This window comes from Anomaloglossus baeobatrachus, chromosome 5, assembly GCF_048569485.1.
Source record: "Anomaloglossus baeobatrachus isolate aAnoBae1 chromosome 5, aAnoBae1.hap1, whole genome shotgun sequence".
Taxonomy (NCBI): Eukaryota; Metazoa; Chordata; class Amphibia; order Anura; family Aromobatidae; genus Anomaloglossus; species Anomaloglossus baeobatrachus.
In genome coordinates, this window is record NC_134357.1 from 552,477,340 (window position 1) to 552,495,465 (window position 18,126).

Sequence of the window (18,126 nt, forward strand, 5' to 3'; positions counted from 1 at the left end):
ATTGTTAAGGGCAAATTCTGCCCAGGGTAGGAGGGAGGACCAGTTATCGTGGTTCTCAGCAACAAAGTGTCGAAGGTATATAATCATGGATTGATTGGTACGCTCAACCAAACCATTGGTCTCCGGATGGTATGCCGAAGAGAGATTCAACTCAATTTGCAGAAGGCTACAAAGATCTCGCCAGAAACGGGAAGCAAATTGCGAGCCTCGATCACAAATGATACGATCTGGCGTCCCGTGAAGCCTAAAGACATGCTTGAGGAATAGTTTGGCTAGTACCCTGGAAGATGGGATTCTCGATAACGGTACGAGATGAACCATCCGGGAGAAATGGTCCGTAATGACCCACACAAATCTATGTCCCTGTGAACACGGAAGATCACCCACAAAGTCCATGCCTACCACCTCCCATGGTCTATCTGGCACTGGTAAAGGATGCAAGAGCCCAGACGGTCTTTGCCGTAACGGACGGTTACGAGCACACGAGTAGCAGGAACCGACATATCTCTTGACGTGGCTGGCTAAGTGTGGCCACCAATACCACCTCTCGAGTAACTCTCGTGTCCGTCTAATACCAAAATGCCCACCCACCTTTGAGGTGTGGGCCCACGACAGTATATCATTCTGTCGATCCGGCGGAACAAAGGTCTTGCCCGGTGGGATTTGGTCTAACGTCACAGGGGAGAGCGTATGAAAAACCCTGGAGGGAAGGATAAGACTAGGTTCATCAATCTCTTCCTGGGTAGAAACCATAGAGCGAGACAGGGCGTCTGCCTTGTTATTCTCACTCCCAGACAGATAGTTGATGGAGAAGTGAAAGCGAGAGAAAAACAAGGACCAGCGGGCTTGGCGAGGATTCAGACGCTGAGCGGTTTGTAAGTACGTCAGATTCTTATGGTCTGTATAGACCTGGAAAGGATGTTTCGCTCCTTCTAGCAAGTGACGCCACTCCTCTAAGGCTAATCTCAGGGCGAGCAGTTCCCTATCCCCAATGGTATAGTTTCTCTCTGCCAGTGAAAAGGTTTTAGCAAAGAAGAAACACGGCCTTTTTCTACCTACACCTTTCTTTTGATACAAGACCGCACCAGCACCCACTGAAGAGGCATCAACCTCCAAGAGGAAGGACTTATTCTCATCGGGTCTTTGAAGAACGGGAGCATTTGAAAAGTGTCTTTTTACTGCCTCAAAAGCCTGGGATGTCTCAGTAGACCAGACTTTTGGATTAGCACCTTTCTTAGTCAAGGCCACCAAAGGGGCCACCAAAGTGGAGAAATGGGGTATGAACTGCCGGTAATAATTTATGAATCCTAAGAAGCGTTGCACCGCCTTCAAGGAATGAGGTTCGGACCATTCCAGGACAGCAGAGAGCTTTGCAGGATCCATAGCCAGACCCTCTTGTGAGATAATGTAACCCAAAAAAGGCAAGGATGACTGCTCGAATACACACTTTTCGAGTTTAGCAAACAATGAATGCTCCCTTAAACGGGAAAGGACACGAACGACATCCTGACGATGAGTCTCCAGGTCAGGAGAAAAAATCAGGATGTCGTCCAGATACACCAGGACGGAGGATAACAGTAAATCCCTGAACACATCGTTTACGAAGTCCTGAAATACTGCGGGTGCATTACATAAACCAAAAGGCATGACGAGGTATTCATAGTGACCGTCTCGGGTGTTAAAAGCGGTCTTCCATTCGTCACCCTCTCGAATTCGTACCAAGTTATACGCACCCCGCAGATCCAACTTCGTAAAAACCTGAGCTCCCCTCAGTCTGTCAAAGAGCTCCGAAATTAAAGGTAACGGGTATTTGTTCTTTATTGTGATTGCGTTGAGACCCCTGTAATCTATGCAGGGACGCAAATCACCCTCTTTCTTCCGAACAAAGAAAAACCCAGCTCCCGCGGGAGAGACAGACTTATGAATGAACCCCTTCTCTAAACTCTCTCTTATATAGGTCGACATGTCCTCCGACTCAGGTATTGACAGGGGGTAAACCCTGCCCTTAGGTGGAACCGAACCTGGGATAAGGTCTATGGCGCAGTCATACGGCCTATGGGGTGGAATAACCTCAGCACCTTGTTTGGAGAACACGTCAGTGAAATCCAAATAGGGTGTAGGTATGGGAGAGAGATCAGTTGATGCAACCGCAACGACCTTAGGTGGTAAGGGAAGACATCGGGACTGACATTTCGAACCCCAACTAATAATTCTGTCGGACTCCCAGTCAATTAGAGGAGCATGGGTCCAAAGCCATGGGAGACCCAGAAGAACGTCGTCTATACCCTCAGTCAAAACAAGAACAGAAATCTCCTCTATGTGACCCTGAGACAGGGAAAGGCGCAAGGGAACTGTCCTCAATGTAATGGGGTCAGACAACATAGTCCCATTAACAACACGGACAGGAATAGGCGCCTCTAACATGATAGAGGGAATATTGTGTCTCTTTACAAATCCTGAGGACACAAAAGTCCCGTCAGCTCCGGAATCCACAAAAGCCATAATAGGCCATATATTCTCAGAGAATGAGAGCCGACCTGGGATACTACACTTAGAGGGTGCAGAAGACGTCTCTAGTAACCCGCCTCTAATGGTTACTAGGCCTGGGAGTTTCCCTGACGGCTAGGACACTTGTTGGCATAGTGCCCAGCCTGACGACATACGTAACATATAGGAGGACCAGACTTGCGTAGTCTGGAGGACGTATGACCTAACTCCATAGGAGTGGTAGAGGTCTCAGATGCTGAGGAAGATGGTAGTGGACCCTCAACAACTGGAATAGCCCGATGCTTAGGGCGTGAGGAAGAGACCTCGAGTCTACGTTCCTTATGGCGTACGTCGATCCTTGTTGCTACAGTGATTAAGTCCTCCAGAGAAGCAGGGACCTCACGAGTAGCAAGGGCATCCTTGACATAGCCTGCCAACCCTCTCCAGAGGATAGGAATCAACACCTTTTCTGGTCAATCTAGTTCTGCCACCAGAGTTCTAAAAGCAATGGCATAAGAACTAGTGGATAACGAACCCTGAGATAGATCTAACAGTCTCAGGGCCGCATCATGGGTAACCTGCGGACCCATGAATACCGCTTTAAGAGCTTCAAGAAAGTCTTGATGTCTCAGCGTAATCACATCAGAGCGCTCCCGTATGGGAGTCGCCCATTCTAAGGCTTTGTCCTGAAGTAAGGATATGATAAAGCCTACTCTGGACCTCTCCGTAGAGAAGCAAGAAGAGTTGACCTCTAGGTGTATCTGACACTGACTAATGAAACCACGACATGATCTGGCATCACCAGAATACCTGTTTGGCAGAGCAAGTCGAGGATCATGTGCATATGTCACCATGGTCTGAGGTTTATCCTCAATAGTCTTGAGCCGCGACTCAAGTACTTGTATGTAACGGTGTAACTGCTGATATTCTGCCATAACTGCCAGACCCTTGGCTCAGTCCTAATGTTACGGGGGGCTGTCTGATAATAAAACCCAAAGGAATATCAGACAGTCAGGGTCCACCGTGCAAAGACTCTGCTGCAGACTATGGCTGAGGATAAGGGGTATATAAGTGTGCCACTGTAAATAGTAATAGCACAAGTGCAGAGTGCAATACCTCTGTTAAACTCACAGAGGAATATAATTAGAAAATAAAGCAATTCCTCCCTTACTTGGAGGGTGTGTGGTATGGTCTCTGTTAATGGTCACAGAGACAAAAGCAGTGAGTGTGAAATGGCACCTACCTAGGTCCGTTCCTCTAGCGGTGCCAGGAGACGGACAGCAGCGTAAGCCGCACAAAGCTCCTACCTGCGTTCGCTCCACTAGTGTGCGAGGACACGAACCACTAGATATGGCACCTGCCTAGGTCCGCTCCACTAGTGGTGCAAAAGAGACGGACAGCAGCATAAGCCGCACAAAGCTCCTACCTATGTTCGCTCCCCTAGTGTGCGAGGATACGAACAACTGCCAGACGCAGTATAAGGAACGTTACCCTAGCGGCAATGTCCACCTACGAGTAGAATCACAAGGCCCAGCCGGACCATGTGCCTCAGGCACCTGCCTATGTCCGCTCCACTAAGAGGTAAGGATACGGACCGCAGCCGAAGCTGTAAGGTATAAGAACGCTACCCTGCCGGTAGCGCTCACCTAGCATAGACAGAGAGATGCCTAGAGGGACGTGCACAGAGCGTCTACTCTCATGCATGAACCAAGAGGACTGAGCGCAGGGCGGCGTGCGTCAGGGTCTTATACAGACTCTGTGCCTCATCCAAGATGGAGGACACCAGAGCCAATCCGCTGCTAGAATGACAGCAATGACATCACGCTGGACTATCACCGAGCAAAGCGTCACAAGCACATGACCAGCGACCAATCGGCATAGAAGGTGTCAGAGACATGTGACCACGTGTCACAAGCACATGACCAGCGGCCAATCAGCTTAGAAGGTGTCAGAGACATGTGACCTTGTGTCAGCGATGATGTCACCCGCACTTGTGCAATGGCTGCAAGATAGGACTTAGTCTCCAGCGCTTGCACATGTGCAGTAGCAAGAAATCCGAACATAGTCTCCAGTGCCACAGCAACCGTAACACCCCCCTTGTCAAATGTATGGGCCATTGTAGCATTCTAAATCCTATAAAGACATGCAGGTTGCCCCACCCCTCCCCCTTTTATTGTGTAGTAATGTCCCCCATCCTGGGTCACTTCCTGGTAAATATGTCCACATCATGGCCCCATTCTGGTGTACAACCCTATCATGGCTATATCCTGGTAAATATGTCCACTATCATGGCCCCATCCAGGTATATATATCCCTATCTTGGCCCCATCCTGGTGTATGACCCCGATCATGGCTAGAGCCTGGTATATATGGCCCCACCCTGGTATATATGTCCCCATCATTGCCCATCCTTGTATATATGGCACCATCATGGCCCCATCCTGGTATATAGCCCCCTCTTCCTGGTATATAGCCCCCACTATGCCATATATCGCCCAGTACCGCACCACACGCAGTAAAAAAAATAAACGACTTGTACTATGTGTTCACTTTCATAATGAGACATATGGGATTTTGTATAGAGAGCTAAGATGGATGTATAGATAATGTACAGACAGACGGTATACACAGACAGTATACACAGACAAACAAATAGTATACACAGATAGACAGTCTATACACAGACAGCTACATATTGCACACTATACAGGACAAACATATCTTATACATGACACATACAGACAGCACATAACACATTATTCACATTATACTCACCTCCTGGAGTTCAGAGGGTCTTGACAAGCAGCTTCTCCGGCCGCAGCAGTACAGGTGCCCCTCCACCCGCTCTGTGTGGTGAAGATGGGAGCAGACAGGACACAGAGCACACAGGAGGCTAGGGCGTCCGGGGCTGGAGCCTGTGCAGAGGAGGAGCAGCAACTGACCGTGAACTGCTGCTCCCTGCGGCCCCCCATCTGCTGTCTGCCGGAAGGGGCCCTGTGCGACTAGTGGCCAGGTACTCACCTACCCTGCGCTCCCCCAGCGTCCTCCTGCGACGCTGGCATGTCGGCAACTGACAAGCGTGTAGGCAGGGGCAGCACATGACGCCCGTGTCATACGTGGCCACTAATGGTGTCCTGGTCTCCAGAGTGACGATCCATTTACTTCCTCTGTGTAAGAGCTTTCTCTGGTGATCTCCTCCATGGACAGGTCTAAAACTCTTTTCAATTCCCGCAAAAGATCAGCTGGATAGATCCCCACCATGCATATTAGCGAAGTGCTAAACCACAGACAAGATCTTACTACTCAATATTAATTCTTGATAACAGCCTGTTTTAAGACAATATAAATGTCTATTGATATGAATTATTAGAATTATCTATTTATTAACCCCTTCATATTCATATTTTCTGAATGACTATAACAAGTCTAAATATCCTGGTTTTCCATTTGAAATTGTCACACCTTTGTCTTCAAAAATCTAGAAAACTTTAATGTCATTATAAAAAATTTCTATTTATTTACTTTTCTTTCTTTTCCCATAGTCTTCTTTTTTGGGGATCCTAAAACTAAAATAAAACACTATCTCATTTTTACTGCTTCCGACATTGATTACCCCAATCAAGAATCTATTAATGTGTATTTTTTCCATTGTTTTTTAATATACATTTTCTATGTTACTATATATTAATATTGTACAAAATAATATCTTGATAGTAATATAACTTAACTAACCCTTAAACATCTTGATGATAGTACATAGACCAACCATTATGTGTGTAGATGTTCATTTGAACTAATAGCCACTACTCCAACTGATATTATCCTACCCTTTTTCCTTTTCTCAGCTTTTACCTGATACACCCACACTTAATTAGTTAATTTCACAACTAGACTTTCTGGTCTAGATACCTTTTTAAAATAGTGGTGGATCACTTTTTATTTAGACCATGATGAAGATGTTCTATACGTTGAGACGCGTGGTCTGAGGCTTTTAAGTTTTAATAAGGCATCTTTTTGTCCGTCGGACACGTGCATGATGGCTAATTTTAAATTTTGCCAAATACAAGCTATGTTTTAATAAAAAGACCCTGGAGTGAGACACTGGATGAAAATGTTCATTGTAACTTTAGGTTAATTTGTTTTCCGCTTATTTAAAAAAAATCAGAAATTTGTCAAAAATTCACAATAAGGATATGTCTGCATGTCTGCATTCTGGCTTGACAACTAAATGGGGCTGACTTGTGAATGATTAAATAGAAATAGCTCTGGCACACTGAAATAATTGATAGCATGGAGAAAAATTCTTAGAATGCTGAATATATTTATTTGTGCAAAGGATAAGTGATAATTCATCCGACGTTTCGACCATATAACTTAGGTCATTATCAAGGACAAAGTTATCTATATGGACAATGGGAAGGTATGTGTTCTATTGCATATGGACTTCGCCAATAGGTAATAGAAGGACAAGTATGAGATCCTTATGCACTTGAGAATGGTAGTAGAAAAGGTAGCAGAGGTCTTTATCCAGAACTGGAAACGATATATAATTGTGGTTGATTCTGAAATACTATGTTGTGGTCAAAGGTAGATTTTTAGGAGATGGAAAGGAACGATGTGGTTCCCTGGGGCCTATACCCTATACCAGCGCCATAAGATCCATATCACCATACTCTGCATGACGGTGTTCTTTTATTCACATTAGTACCTTCCAGGTTTCTCATAGAGTCCTGCAGGGACACTTGCTCCCTTATTTATGGCATCAGTGGCTGTTGGTTTCTCCCTTATGCAAACCAGAAAAAAATCCTCTCTAAAACGTCACTTTTATTAATACTATTAAAATACTAAATTAATACTGAATTCTGGAATAATATCCAGAAGTAAAGACATCAACAAGTCGTGCTTAGTGATAACTAAGTGGGGTCTTGAAGGTGGACAGGGGACAAGGGGTGTGCACCGCCTTCTAAATTCAATTAATATGCTGATAGTTATGAGGTGGGATAGGGGGTCTGATAATCCCTGATGTTATTCCCTACCTAACCACGGTAAGCACCTTAATTTTTTTGGGTGCCCCCCGTTCCTCGGCGGCTAGCCCTAACTGCCCCTGTTACTACTCCTGACCCTAACCCACCACCAAGTGGATTGTGCAGTGGTGCATAACAGTCATGTGTCAAAAGTCATACCAATTACAATAATAAACCCAGATCTCATGTGCAAATTAGGGATTTCAAATCACAGTTTTAAATTGCCTGTATGGCTATGAAACTGGGAAGATACATGAGAAAAAGGGGTCTACACAAAAGATGATGGACCTGTGGTCCTAGTACTTATCCTGCCAGGACTAACTTGATCCCGACGCGTTTCCCCCCAACGTCTTGGGGTTCATCAGGGGATATAGATATATCAAATTATCTCTAATCTGTTTAGGCCATCAATCTCCTCGTTGTTTATATTCTCCATAAGATGAAAATCCTGTGTGGTCCTTATGTGGGTCCAGTTGATACTCTGTGCCCCCCATTAAGTTCTGGAGTTACAATGAAAGCTCCTTCCACATAATGGTACCAGGAAGGATCTCTAGGCAATAGGTGCCTGCAGTGACAGCCCTTCACTGTGGCATCAGGTCCATTAGGTAGATTTTTAGGAGATGGAAAGGAACGATGTGGTTCCCTCACTGAATGGTTCTCAGTTGCCTCCAAGAGACATAGATGCTTTATGTAGCATAAGGGAGAAACCAACAGCCACTGATGCCATAAATAAGGGAGCAAGTGTCCCTGCAGGACTCTATGAGAAACCTGGAAGGTACTAATGTGAATAAAAGAACACCGTCATGCAGAGTATGGTGATATGGATCTTATGGCGCTGGTATAGGGTATAGGCCCCAGGGAACCACATCGTTCCTTTCCATCTCCTAAAAATCTACCTTTGACCACAACATAGTATTTCAGAATCAACCACAATTATATATCGTTTCCAGTTCTGGATAAAGACCTCTGCTACCGTTTCTACTACCATTCTCAAGTGCATAAGGATCTCATACTTGTCCTTCTATTACCTATTGGCGAAGTCCATATGCAATGGAACACATACCTTCCCATTGTCCATATAGATAACTTTGTCCTTGATAATGACCTAAGTTATATGGTCGAAACGTCGGATGAATTATCACTTATCCTTTGCACAAATAAATATATTCAGCATTCTAAGAATTTTTCTCCATGCTATCAATTATTTCAATGTGCCAGAGCTATTTCTGTTTGATTGATTCTTACTTTTTTCTGGGCACCTACTATATATACAGAGTGAGTCAGACATATTCGCTCTCAATTGACTTGTGAATGATGACATCTACAAGGGAAGTGTTTTTTGGCTTTTCTCTTCATTTTTTCTGATCTTTGTTTTGTTTTATAACCTATATTGTGGGCTCTTTAATTCATTTTTTGGGGAACTGTGGTGTATACCAGTAGCCCTGGCATTTTGATTTGTTGTTGCATGCGGTATCTATTATGCGGGCATCACACGACTATCTATCATGCGATATGTTGTCGGGGATCGCGGTTTTCTTGACGCACATCCGGCATCGTTTGCGACATCATCCCGTGTGACACCTACGAGTGACTCAGAACGTTCACAAATCGGTTACAAATCGTGTATCGTTGACACGTCGTTAATTTTTGAAAAAATCGTTTATTCTTGTTTGCGCTGGTTGTTCATCGTACCCGGGGTAGCACACATCGCTCCGTGTGACACCCCGGGAACGATGAACACAGCTTACCTGCGTCCCGCCGGCTATGCGGAAGGAAGGAGGTGGGCGGGATGTTTACGTCCCGCTCATCTCCATCCCTCCGCTTCTATTGGCTGGCCGCTGTGTGACGCCGCAGTGACGCCGAACGTCTCTCCCCCTTCAGGAAGTGGATGTTCGCCGCCTACAGCGACGTCGCTCAGCAGGTAAGTGCGTGTGACGGGGTTTAACGACTTTGTGCGCCACGGGCCGCGATTTTGCCCGTGACGCACAAACAACGGGGGCAGGTACGATCGCTCGTGCGATCGCACGATAGATCGTACCGTGTGACGCCCGCATTAGGATCTAGCATGGCATATTAACAGTGTTCACCACTGTTGTTATCTCTTTTGAGCCTGGTTATTAAAACTTATTTGATCAGATTTGGTTTTGTGGATAATTTCTGATAGGACCCAGTTTAGGGACTCATCGGGGTCCTTAAGGGTGAGTCATCGGTGAGCGGGGGCGCCAATTGCGCTTTATTAGGATGTCAAACTTCGCGGCAAAGTAGGGTAAGATTGTAGGGACAACGGTACGGCCCTTCAGGTGTACTGAGATCCTTGCTTATCTCACTTTTTTTTTGTCCTTTTCGCCTCTTTTTTTTTTGGAGTGCTCTATTCACATCTACTTATTGAGTTTTTAACTATATTAAATAAAATGTGTAACTTTTAGGAGTTTTTGTTTATTGACAACTAAACTGCAGCATTTTGACAAATGTAACACTGCATTTAACAAAAAAAACCGCAGTAAAAACGCATGCAATTTCAATGCATTTTTGCCGTGTTTTAAACAGTGCGTTTTGATATTGAGAAGTCAACGCAAGGAAGAACTGACATGCTGCTTTATTTTTAGCTAACGATTTTGTCAAATATTTGTCAAACAAAACGCAGCCTACAAAAAAAAAAGCAACGTGCAGATGGAAATTCTGATTCTTCATAGATTTTGCTGGGGAAGCACAACGCATGCATTTTGTCATTGACACAGTGCAGTTTAAAAAGCAACCAAAAAGCAAGAAGCAACGCAACGTGCGCACATGGCCTTAGGGGTGTTCAAACATTGCATTTGGAAGCTCTTAAAACAAATAGTGATACCACAACATATAGTCAATAAATAGCATTTACCGTATTCTGCTTTAGTCAAATTTACTGTTATTAGGCAAATGAGTATTTTAATCACATGATAATTTTTATACATGTTGTCCTACTCCAATCTGTACAGGCTTGAGAGCCAACTACCAATTAAGTAAATCAGGTGATGTGTATCTCTGTAATGAGGAGGGGTGTGGTGTAATGACATCAACACCCTATATAAGGTGTGCTTAATTATTAGGCAACTTCCTTTCCTTTGGCAAAATGGGTCAGAAGAGAAATATGATGGGCTCTGAAAAGTCCAAAATTGTGAAAGGTCTTGCAGAGGGATGCAGCAGTCTTGAAATTGCCAAATTTTTGAAGCGTGATCACCGAACAATCAAGCGTTTCATGGCAAGTAGCCAACAGGGTCGCAAGAAGTGTGTTGGGCAAAAAAGGCGCAAAATAACTGCCAATGAATTGAGGAAAATCAAGCGTGAAGCTACCAAGATGCCATTTGCCACCAGTTTGGCCATATTTCAGAGCTGACACCTTACTGGAGTATCAAAAAGCACAAGGTGTGCCATACTCAGGGATATGGCCAAGGTAAGGAAGGCTAAAAAATGACCACCTTTGAACAAGAAACATAAGATAAAACATCATGACTGGGCCAAGAAATATCTTAATATTGATTTTTCAAAGGTTTTATGGACTGATGAAATGAGTGACTCGATGGGCCAGATAGATGGGCCAGAGGCTGGATCAGTAAACGGCAGAGAGCTTCACTCCGACTCAGACGCCAGCAAGGTGGAGGTGGGGTACTGGTATGGGCTGGTATCATCAAAGATGAACTTGTGGGACCTTTTCGGGTTGAGAATGGAGTGAAGCTCAAGTCCCAGACCTACTGCCAGTTTCTGGAAGACAACTTCATCAAGCAGTGGTACAGGAAGAAGTTGGTATTGTTCAAGAAAAACATGATTTTCATGCAGGACAATGCTCCATCCCATACATCCAACTACTCCACAGCGTGGCTGGCCAGTAAAGGTCTAAAAGATGAAAAAATAATGACATGGCCCCCTTGTTCACCTGATCTGTACCCCATAGAGAATAAGTGGTCCCTCATAAAATGTAAGATCTACAGGGAGGGAAAACGGTGTCTGGGAGGCTGTGGTGGCTTCTGCACGTAATATTGATCGTAAACAGATCAAGCAACTGACAGAATCTATGGAAGGTAGGCTGTTGAGTGTCATCATAAAGAAAGGTGGCTATATTGGTCACTAATTTTTGTGTTTTGTTTTTGCATGTCAGAAGTGTTTATTTCTAAATTTTGTTATATCGGTTTACCTGGTGAAAATATACAAGTGAGATGGGAATATACAGTTAGGTCCAGAAATATTTGGACAGTGACACAATTTTCGCGAGTTGGGCTCTGCATGCCACCACATTGGATTTGAAATGAAACCTCTACAACAGAATTCAAGTGCAGATTGTAACGTTTAATTTGAAGGTTTGAACAAAAATATCTGATAGAAATTGTAGGAATTGTACACATTTCTTTACAAACACTCCACATTTTAGGAGGTCAAAAGTAATTGGACAAATAAACCAAACCCAAACAAAATATTTTTATTTTCAATATTTTGTTGCGAATCCTTTGGAGGAAATCACTGCCTTAAGTCTGGAACCCATGGACATCACCAAACGCTGGGTTTCCTCCTTCTTAATGCTTTGCCAGGCCTTTACAGCCGCAGCCTTCAGGTCTTGCTTGTTTGTGGGTCTTTCCGTCTTAAGTCTGAATTTGAGCAAGTGAAATGCATGCTCAATTGGGTTAAGATCTGGTGATTGACTTGGCCATTGCAGAATGTTCCACTTTTTTGCACTCATGAACTCCTGGGTAGCTTTGGCTGTATGCTTGGGGTCATTGTCCATCTGTACTATGAAGCGCCGTCCGATCAACTTTGCGGCATTTGGCTGAATCTGGGCTGAAAGTATATCCCGGTACACTTCAGAATTCATCCGGCTACTCTTGTCTGCTGTTATGTCATCAATAAACACAAGTGACCCAGTGCCATTGAAAGCCATGCATGCCCATGCCATCACGTTGCCTCCACCATGTTTTACAGAGGATGTGGTGTGCCTTGGATCATGTGCCGTTCCCTTTCTTCTCCAAACTTTTTTCTAACCATCATTCTGGTACAGGTTGATCTTTGTCTCATCTGTCCATAGAATACTTTTCCAGAACTGAGCTGGCTTCATGAGGTGTTTTTCTGCAAATTTAACTCTGGCCTGTCTATTTTTGGAATTGATGAATGGTTTGCATCTAGATGTGAACCCTTTGTATTTACTTTCATGGAGTCTTCTCTTTACTTTTGACTTAGAGACAGATACACCTACTTCACTGAGAGTGTTCTGGACTTCAGTTGATGTTGTGAACGGGTTCTTCTTCACCAAAGAAAGTATGCGGCGATCATCCACCACTGTTGTCATCCGTGGACGCCCAGGCCTTTTTGAGTTCCCAAGCTCACCAGTCAATTCCTTTTTTCTCAGAATGTACCCGACTGTTGATTTTGCTACTCCAAGCATGTCTGCTATCTCTCTGATGGATTTTTTCTTTTTTTTTCAGCCTCAGGATGTTCTGCTTCACCTCAATTGAGAGTTCCTTAGACCGCATGTTGTCTGGTCACAGCAACAGCTTCCAAATGCAAAACCACACACCTGTAATCAACCCCAGACCTTTTAACTACTTCATTGATTACAGGTTAACGAGGGAGACGCCTTCAGAGTTAATTGCAGCCCTTAGAGTCCCTTGTCCAATTACTTTTGGTCCCTTGAAAAAGAGGAGGCTATGCATTACAGAGCTATGATTCCTAAACCCTTTCTCCGATTTGGATGTGAAAACTCTCATATTGCAGCTGGGAGTGTGCACTTTCAGCCCATATTATATATATAATTGTATTTCTGAACATGTTTTTGTAAACAGCTAAAATAACAAAACTTGTGTCACTGTCCAAATATTTCTGGACCTAACTGTATTTGATTTTTATTAAGTTGCCTAATAATGGAATATGATAGACTGCTCTCTGTTCCACAGGGGTCATGATGCTCTAGGAGAAACTCCCACCTTCCCTTCCCCCCCCCTTTTTTTTTTCTTTCCCACCCCCCCACTTCTTTGCCCCCCTTCTTCCCCCATCCCCCCCTCCCTATTTTCCGTGTGGAGCAGGAGATACCTTGTTTTGCTACGAGTTTATCTTTAAAATAAAGAGTTTAAAGAAAAAAGTTGCCTAATAATTCTGCACAGTAATAGTTACCTGCAAAAATAAATATCCTCGTAAGATAGCCAAATCTAAAAAAAAAACACTCCAACTTCCAAAAATATTAAGCTTTGATATTTATGAGTCTTTTGGGTTGATTGAGAACATAATTGTTGATCAATAATAAAAAAAATCCTCTAACATACAACTTGCTTAATAATTCTCCACACGGTGTATAGTGAAAATTGCAAATCTGCCATTTTATTGTCCAACACATAGTGCCTAGCTTGTGTTCCAGAAGACGCGCAAACCGTGAATTATGTAAGTTCTTACCTGTGGCAATGCCAAAGATGTGGATGCTCCGTTTTTTCTTTGATGGAGTAGATTTTTGGGGGTATTATTTTGGCTTATAAAACATTATTTAGTGCTTTATTCTTCCAATATTTTGGAGGCAAAATATACAGAGAGGATTGAATGCCATGGTCTACTAGTTCCTGCTCTGAGGGCTACTGTTAGATTGTGTACAGTCTTTGGTTTAGAAAATGAATTTTCCGACATAACTTGCAATTTATTTAGCTATTTTATAAATTCGATCCTTAAATTTGTATAAATTAAAAATATTTTTTTTTCTTGGCAGATGACTGTACCAGGACATTAGAGAAACAACTGAAATCTTCAATTTCTAAATCAGACGTCCTTGATATTACACAAGATATAATTGAAGTGAATGCCACTTTTCCAGATATACCATCATCCCTTTACAGCAAAGATTCATCATCTGATTCTATTAAACAAGTCATACCTCCTGATTCATCACAGACTATTATGAAAACTAAAAGTCACAGAAGAGGCATTAAAAATCGAAGTGCTCTTACAGTAAAGAAGCCATTTTCTAATTCAGAATATGAAAACATCCATCAAAATATTCATACTGGGGAGAAAAGATTTTCTTCAGAGTCTGTTAGTTACCAAAAAACTCACACAGGGGAGAAGCCATTTTCATGTTCAGAATGTGGGAAATGTTTTACACGTAAATTATTTCTTGTTACACATCAAAGAAAACACACAGGGGAGAAGCCTTTTTCATGTTCAGAATGTGGGAAGCATTTTAACCAGAAATCAAATCTTGTTAGTCACCAGAAAACTCACACAGGGGAGAAGCCTTTTTTATGTTCAGAATGTGGGAAATGTTTTGCACATAAATCGCATTTAGTTTCACATCTGAGAACTCACACAGGGGAGAAGCCTTTTTCATGTTCAGAATGTGGGAAATGTTTTGCACATAAATCGCATTTTGTTATACATCAGAGAACTCACACAGGAGAGAAGCCGTACTCATGTTCAGTATGTGGGAAACATTTTAACGGAAAATCACATCTTGATAGACACAAGAAAACTCACACAGAGGAGAAATCTTTTTCATGTTCAGAATGTGGGAAATGTTTTATAAATAAGATAATTCTTGTTGAACATCAGAAATTTCACATAGGAGAGAAATCTTTTTCATGTTCAGAATGTGGGAAATGTTTTGCACATAAATCTCATTTTGTTATACATGAGAGAACTCACACAGGAGAGAAGCCGTATTCCTGTTCAGTATGTGGGAAACATTTTAACCAAAAATCACATCTTGATAGACACAAGAAAACTCACACAGAGGAGAAATCTTTTTCATGTTAGAATGTGGGAAATGTTTTGCACAGAAATCACATTTTATTTCACATCAGAAAACTCACACTGGGAAGAAGCCATATACATGTTCAGAATGTGGGAAACATTTTAATCAAAAATCACAACTTGTTATACACCAAAGCATTTACACATGGGATAAGCCCTTTTCATGATCGGATTGTGGGAAATATTTTGCATATAAATCAAGTCTTGTTATACACCAAAGAATTTACGTGGTGGAGAAACCTTTGTCATGTTCAGAATGAGGTAAAAATTTTATACACAAATGGCATCTGACTTAGAAGGTGAGAAATGTTTAACTTGAATATTTGTTGACCACTTAGAAAAATTCACATTTGGAGAAACAATACATTTGACAAACTGAACAAGAAAACATAAGAGACAATATAGAAAACATAAAAGAGACAATAAAAGTAAAGGCAACTAAGTGAACAAGAAAGGGAAAACATGTTAATAGTTACATTGGAATTATAATCTATACAGTTACTAATAGACGTTTGTTTTCTAAAAATGAAATAAAAAGCAATATTGCATGTGCATCGAACATTTCACATTGTTATGTATTCACAGAATATTATAATAGCACAGATACCAATCAGTGTATCCAATAGTCATTACAATCAGGGAGTAAAGAAAAAAATGACTAACATTTAACCTTTAATAAATATGCATTAAAAAGGTAAGCAATACCTCCAAATAGTAAAACACCATAAAGCTCTTAAAGTGACCCCCACTAATTAGCAGACAGAGATCAACTAGGCATTAAATCCCATTTGTTATGTCCAGAATAATAATTGACGACGGGTCACTAGAGAAGCCACTAATAATGTTCATACAAAAAACACAATATACAAACACAAAAGACAGAAAACAATGAGTATATGTTCTCTCTCATGGAGCTGGACAATGGTCCTCTGCCCATAAAAAAGGATAAGAAAAACATAATACACTGAATTAAATATATCACACAGTGACAGTGGTCAGTTGTGTATTATTACATGAAGAAAACATGACAAACCTAGTTACTCCATCCTGTACTGATGTCCTAGCTTTTGGGATCAGTAATTTTGACCTCGGGGTCTTTCTGGCATTGTGATAAGCTCTCTTTAGAACATCATTTGGGTAATCCCGTTCTCTGAATTTATCACGTAACTCCCTTGCTTGGGTCTCTAAATTACCTTTTTTGGAACAGTTCCTCCTAATGCGGAGGAACTGTCTTTTAGGGATTCCCCTCTTTAGATATATAGGGTGGCTGCTTTCCCATATTAACAAAGAGTTAGATGCTGTTGGTTTCTGATATGTCGATGTTTTTAATCCTCCAGCATTGTTTTTGTGTATCAAAATGTCAAGAAAGAGAAGAGTGTTGTCTTCTAATACTGACATAAATGACCTATATTGTTGTGTTCAAGGCCCGCTGCATAGTTGGACAACTCCTCTTTAGGGCCATTCCATACCACTAGGATGTCATCTATGTAGCAGGCCCAAATCTAAAATTGTTGAGTAACCTTTTCCATCTCATGGGTGAATATTGTGGTCTTCTCCCACCAGCCCAGGAATAAATTAGCATAAGAGGGAGCATAAAAGGTCAGGGATGACCCTAACGTAAGTTTGCAATGCTATCACAAATGGCCTCAGGACCTGGTCCAAGTAAATTCCACCCACAATTTTAAGTCAAACTATTGATCCCTGAAACAAAGGGTCTCCCCTATAAAGGGTGGAGGCCCTTGTGCACTTTAAGGAGATGATAGGAGGTCGCTATTACTGGATCTTTCCAATAGAGGAAATCATATTCAAACTTATTTATGACACCTGTTTCTAGACCATTGTCAAGAATCTCTTTTAGCTCGTGAAGGTATGTTTTAGTGGGATTAGTTGAAACAACTTCATAACGCTGACGGTCAGTCAGTAATCCCAAACATAGTTCAACATATACCGTGTGCAGAATTATTAGACAAGTTGTATTTAGAGGATTTTTTTATTATTGATCAACAACTATGTTCTCAATCAACCCAAAAGACTCATAAATATTAAAGCTTAATATTGTTGGAAGTTGGAGTGGGGTTTTTTAGATTTGGCTATCTTAGGAGGATATCTGTTTGTGCAGGTAACTATTACTGTGCAGATTTATTACGCAACTTAATAAAAACCAAATACAGTCATATGAAAACGTTTGGGCACCCCTATTAATGTTAACCTTTTTTCTTTATAACAATTTGGGTTTTTGCAACAGCTATTTCAGTTTCATATATCTAATAACTGATGGACTCAGTAATATTTCTAGATTGAAATGAGGTTTATTGCACTAACAGAAAATGTGCAATCCGCATTTAAACTAAATTTGACCGGTGCAAAAGTATGGGCACCTCAACATAAAAGTGACATTAATATTTTGTAGATCCTCCTTTTGCAAAAATAACAGCCTCTAGTCGCTTCCTGTAGCTTTTAATGAGTTCCTGGATCCTGGATGAAGGTATATTTTACCATTCCTGTTTACAAAACAATTCCAGTTCAGTTAAGTTTGATGGTCGCCGAGCATGGACTGCACGCTTCAAATCATCCCACAGATTTTCAATGATATTCAGGTCTAGGGACTGGGATGGCTATTCCAGAACATTGTAATTGTTCCTCTGTATGAATGCCTGAGTAGATTTGGAGCAATGTTTTGGATCATTGTCTTGCTGAAATATCCAACCCCTGCGTAACTTCAACTTCGTCACTGATTCTTGCACATTATTGTCAAGAATCTGCTAATACTGAGTTGAATCCATGCGACCCTCAACTTTAACAAGATTCCCGGTGCCGGCATTGGTCACACAGCCCCAAAGCATGATGGAACCTCCAACAAATTTTA

General features: G+C 42.0%; 1 protein-coding gene across 1 annotated transcript in view; it reads left to right on the forward strand.

The window, feature by feature from the left end:
- Positions 1–17,356, forward strand: part of LOC142312258 (uncharacterized) — a 33,416-nt gene extending 16,060 nt beyond the window's left edge. Inside the window, exon 5 of the mRNA XM_075351190.1 lies at positions 14,221–17,356. Coding sequence (XP_075207305.1) covers positions 14,221–15,263 — 1,043 coding nt within the window. The 3' untranslated portion in view covers positions 15,264–17,356. The remainder of the gene's footprint in view (positions 1–14,220) is intronic.
- The last annotated feature ends 770 nt before the right edge of the window (positions 17,357–18,126 follow it).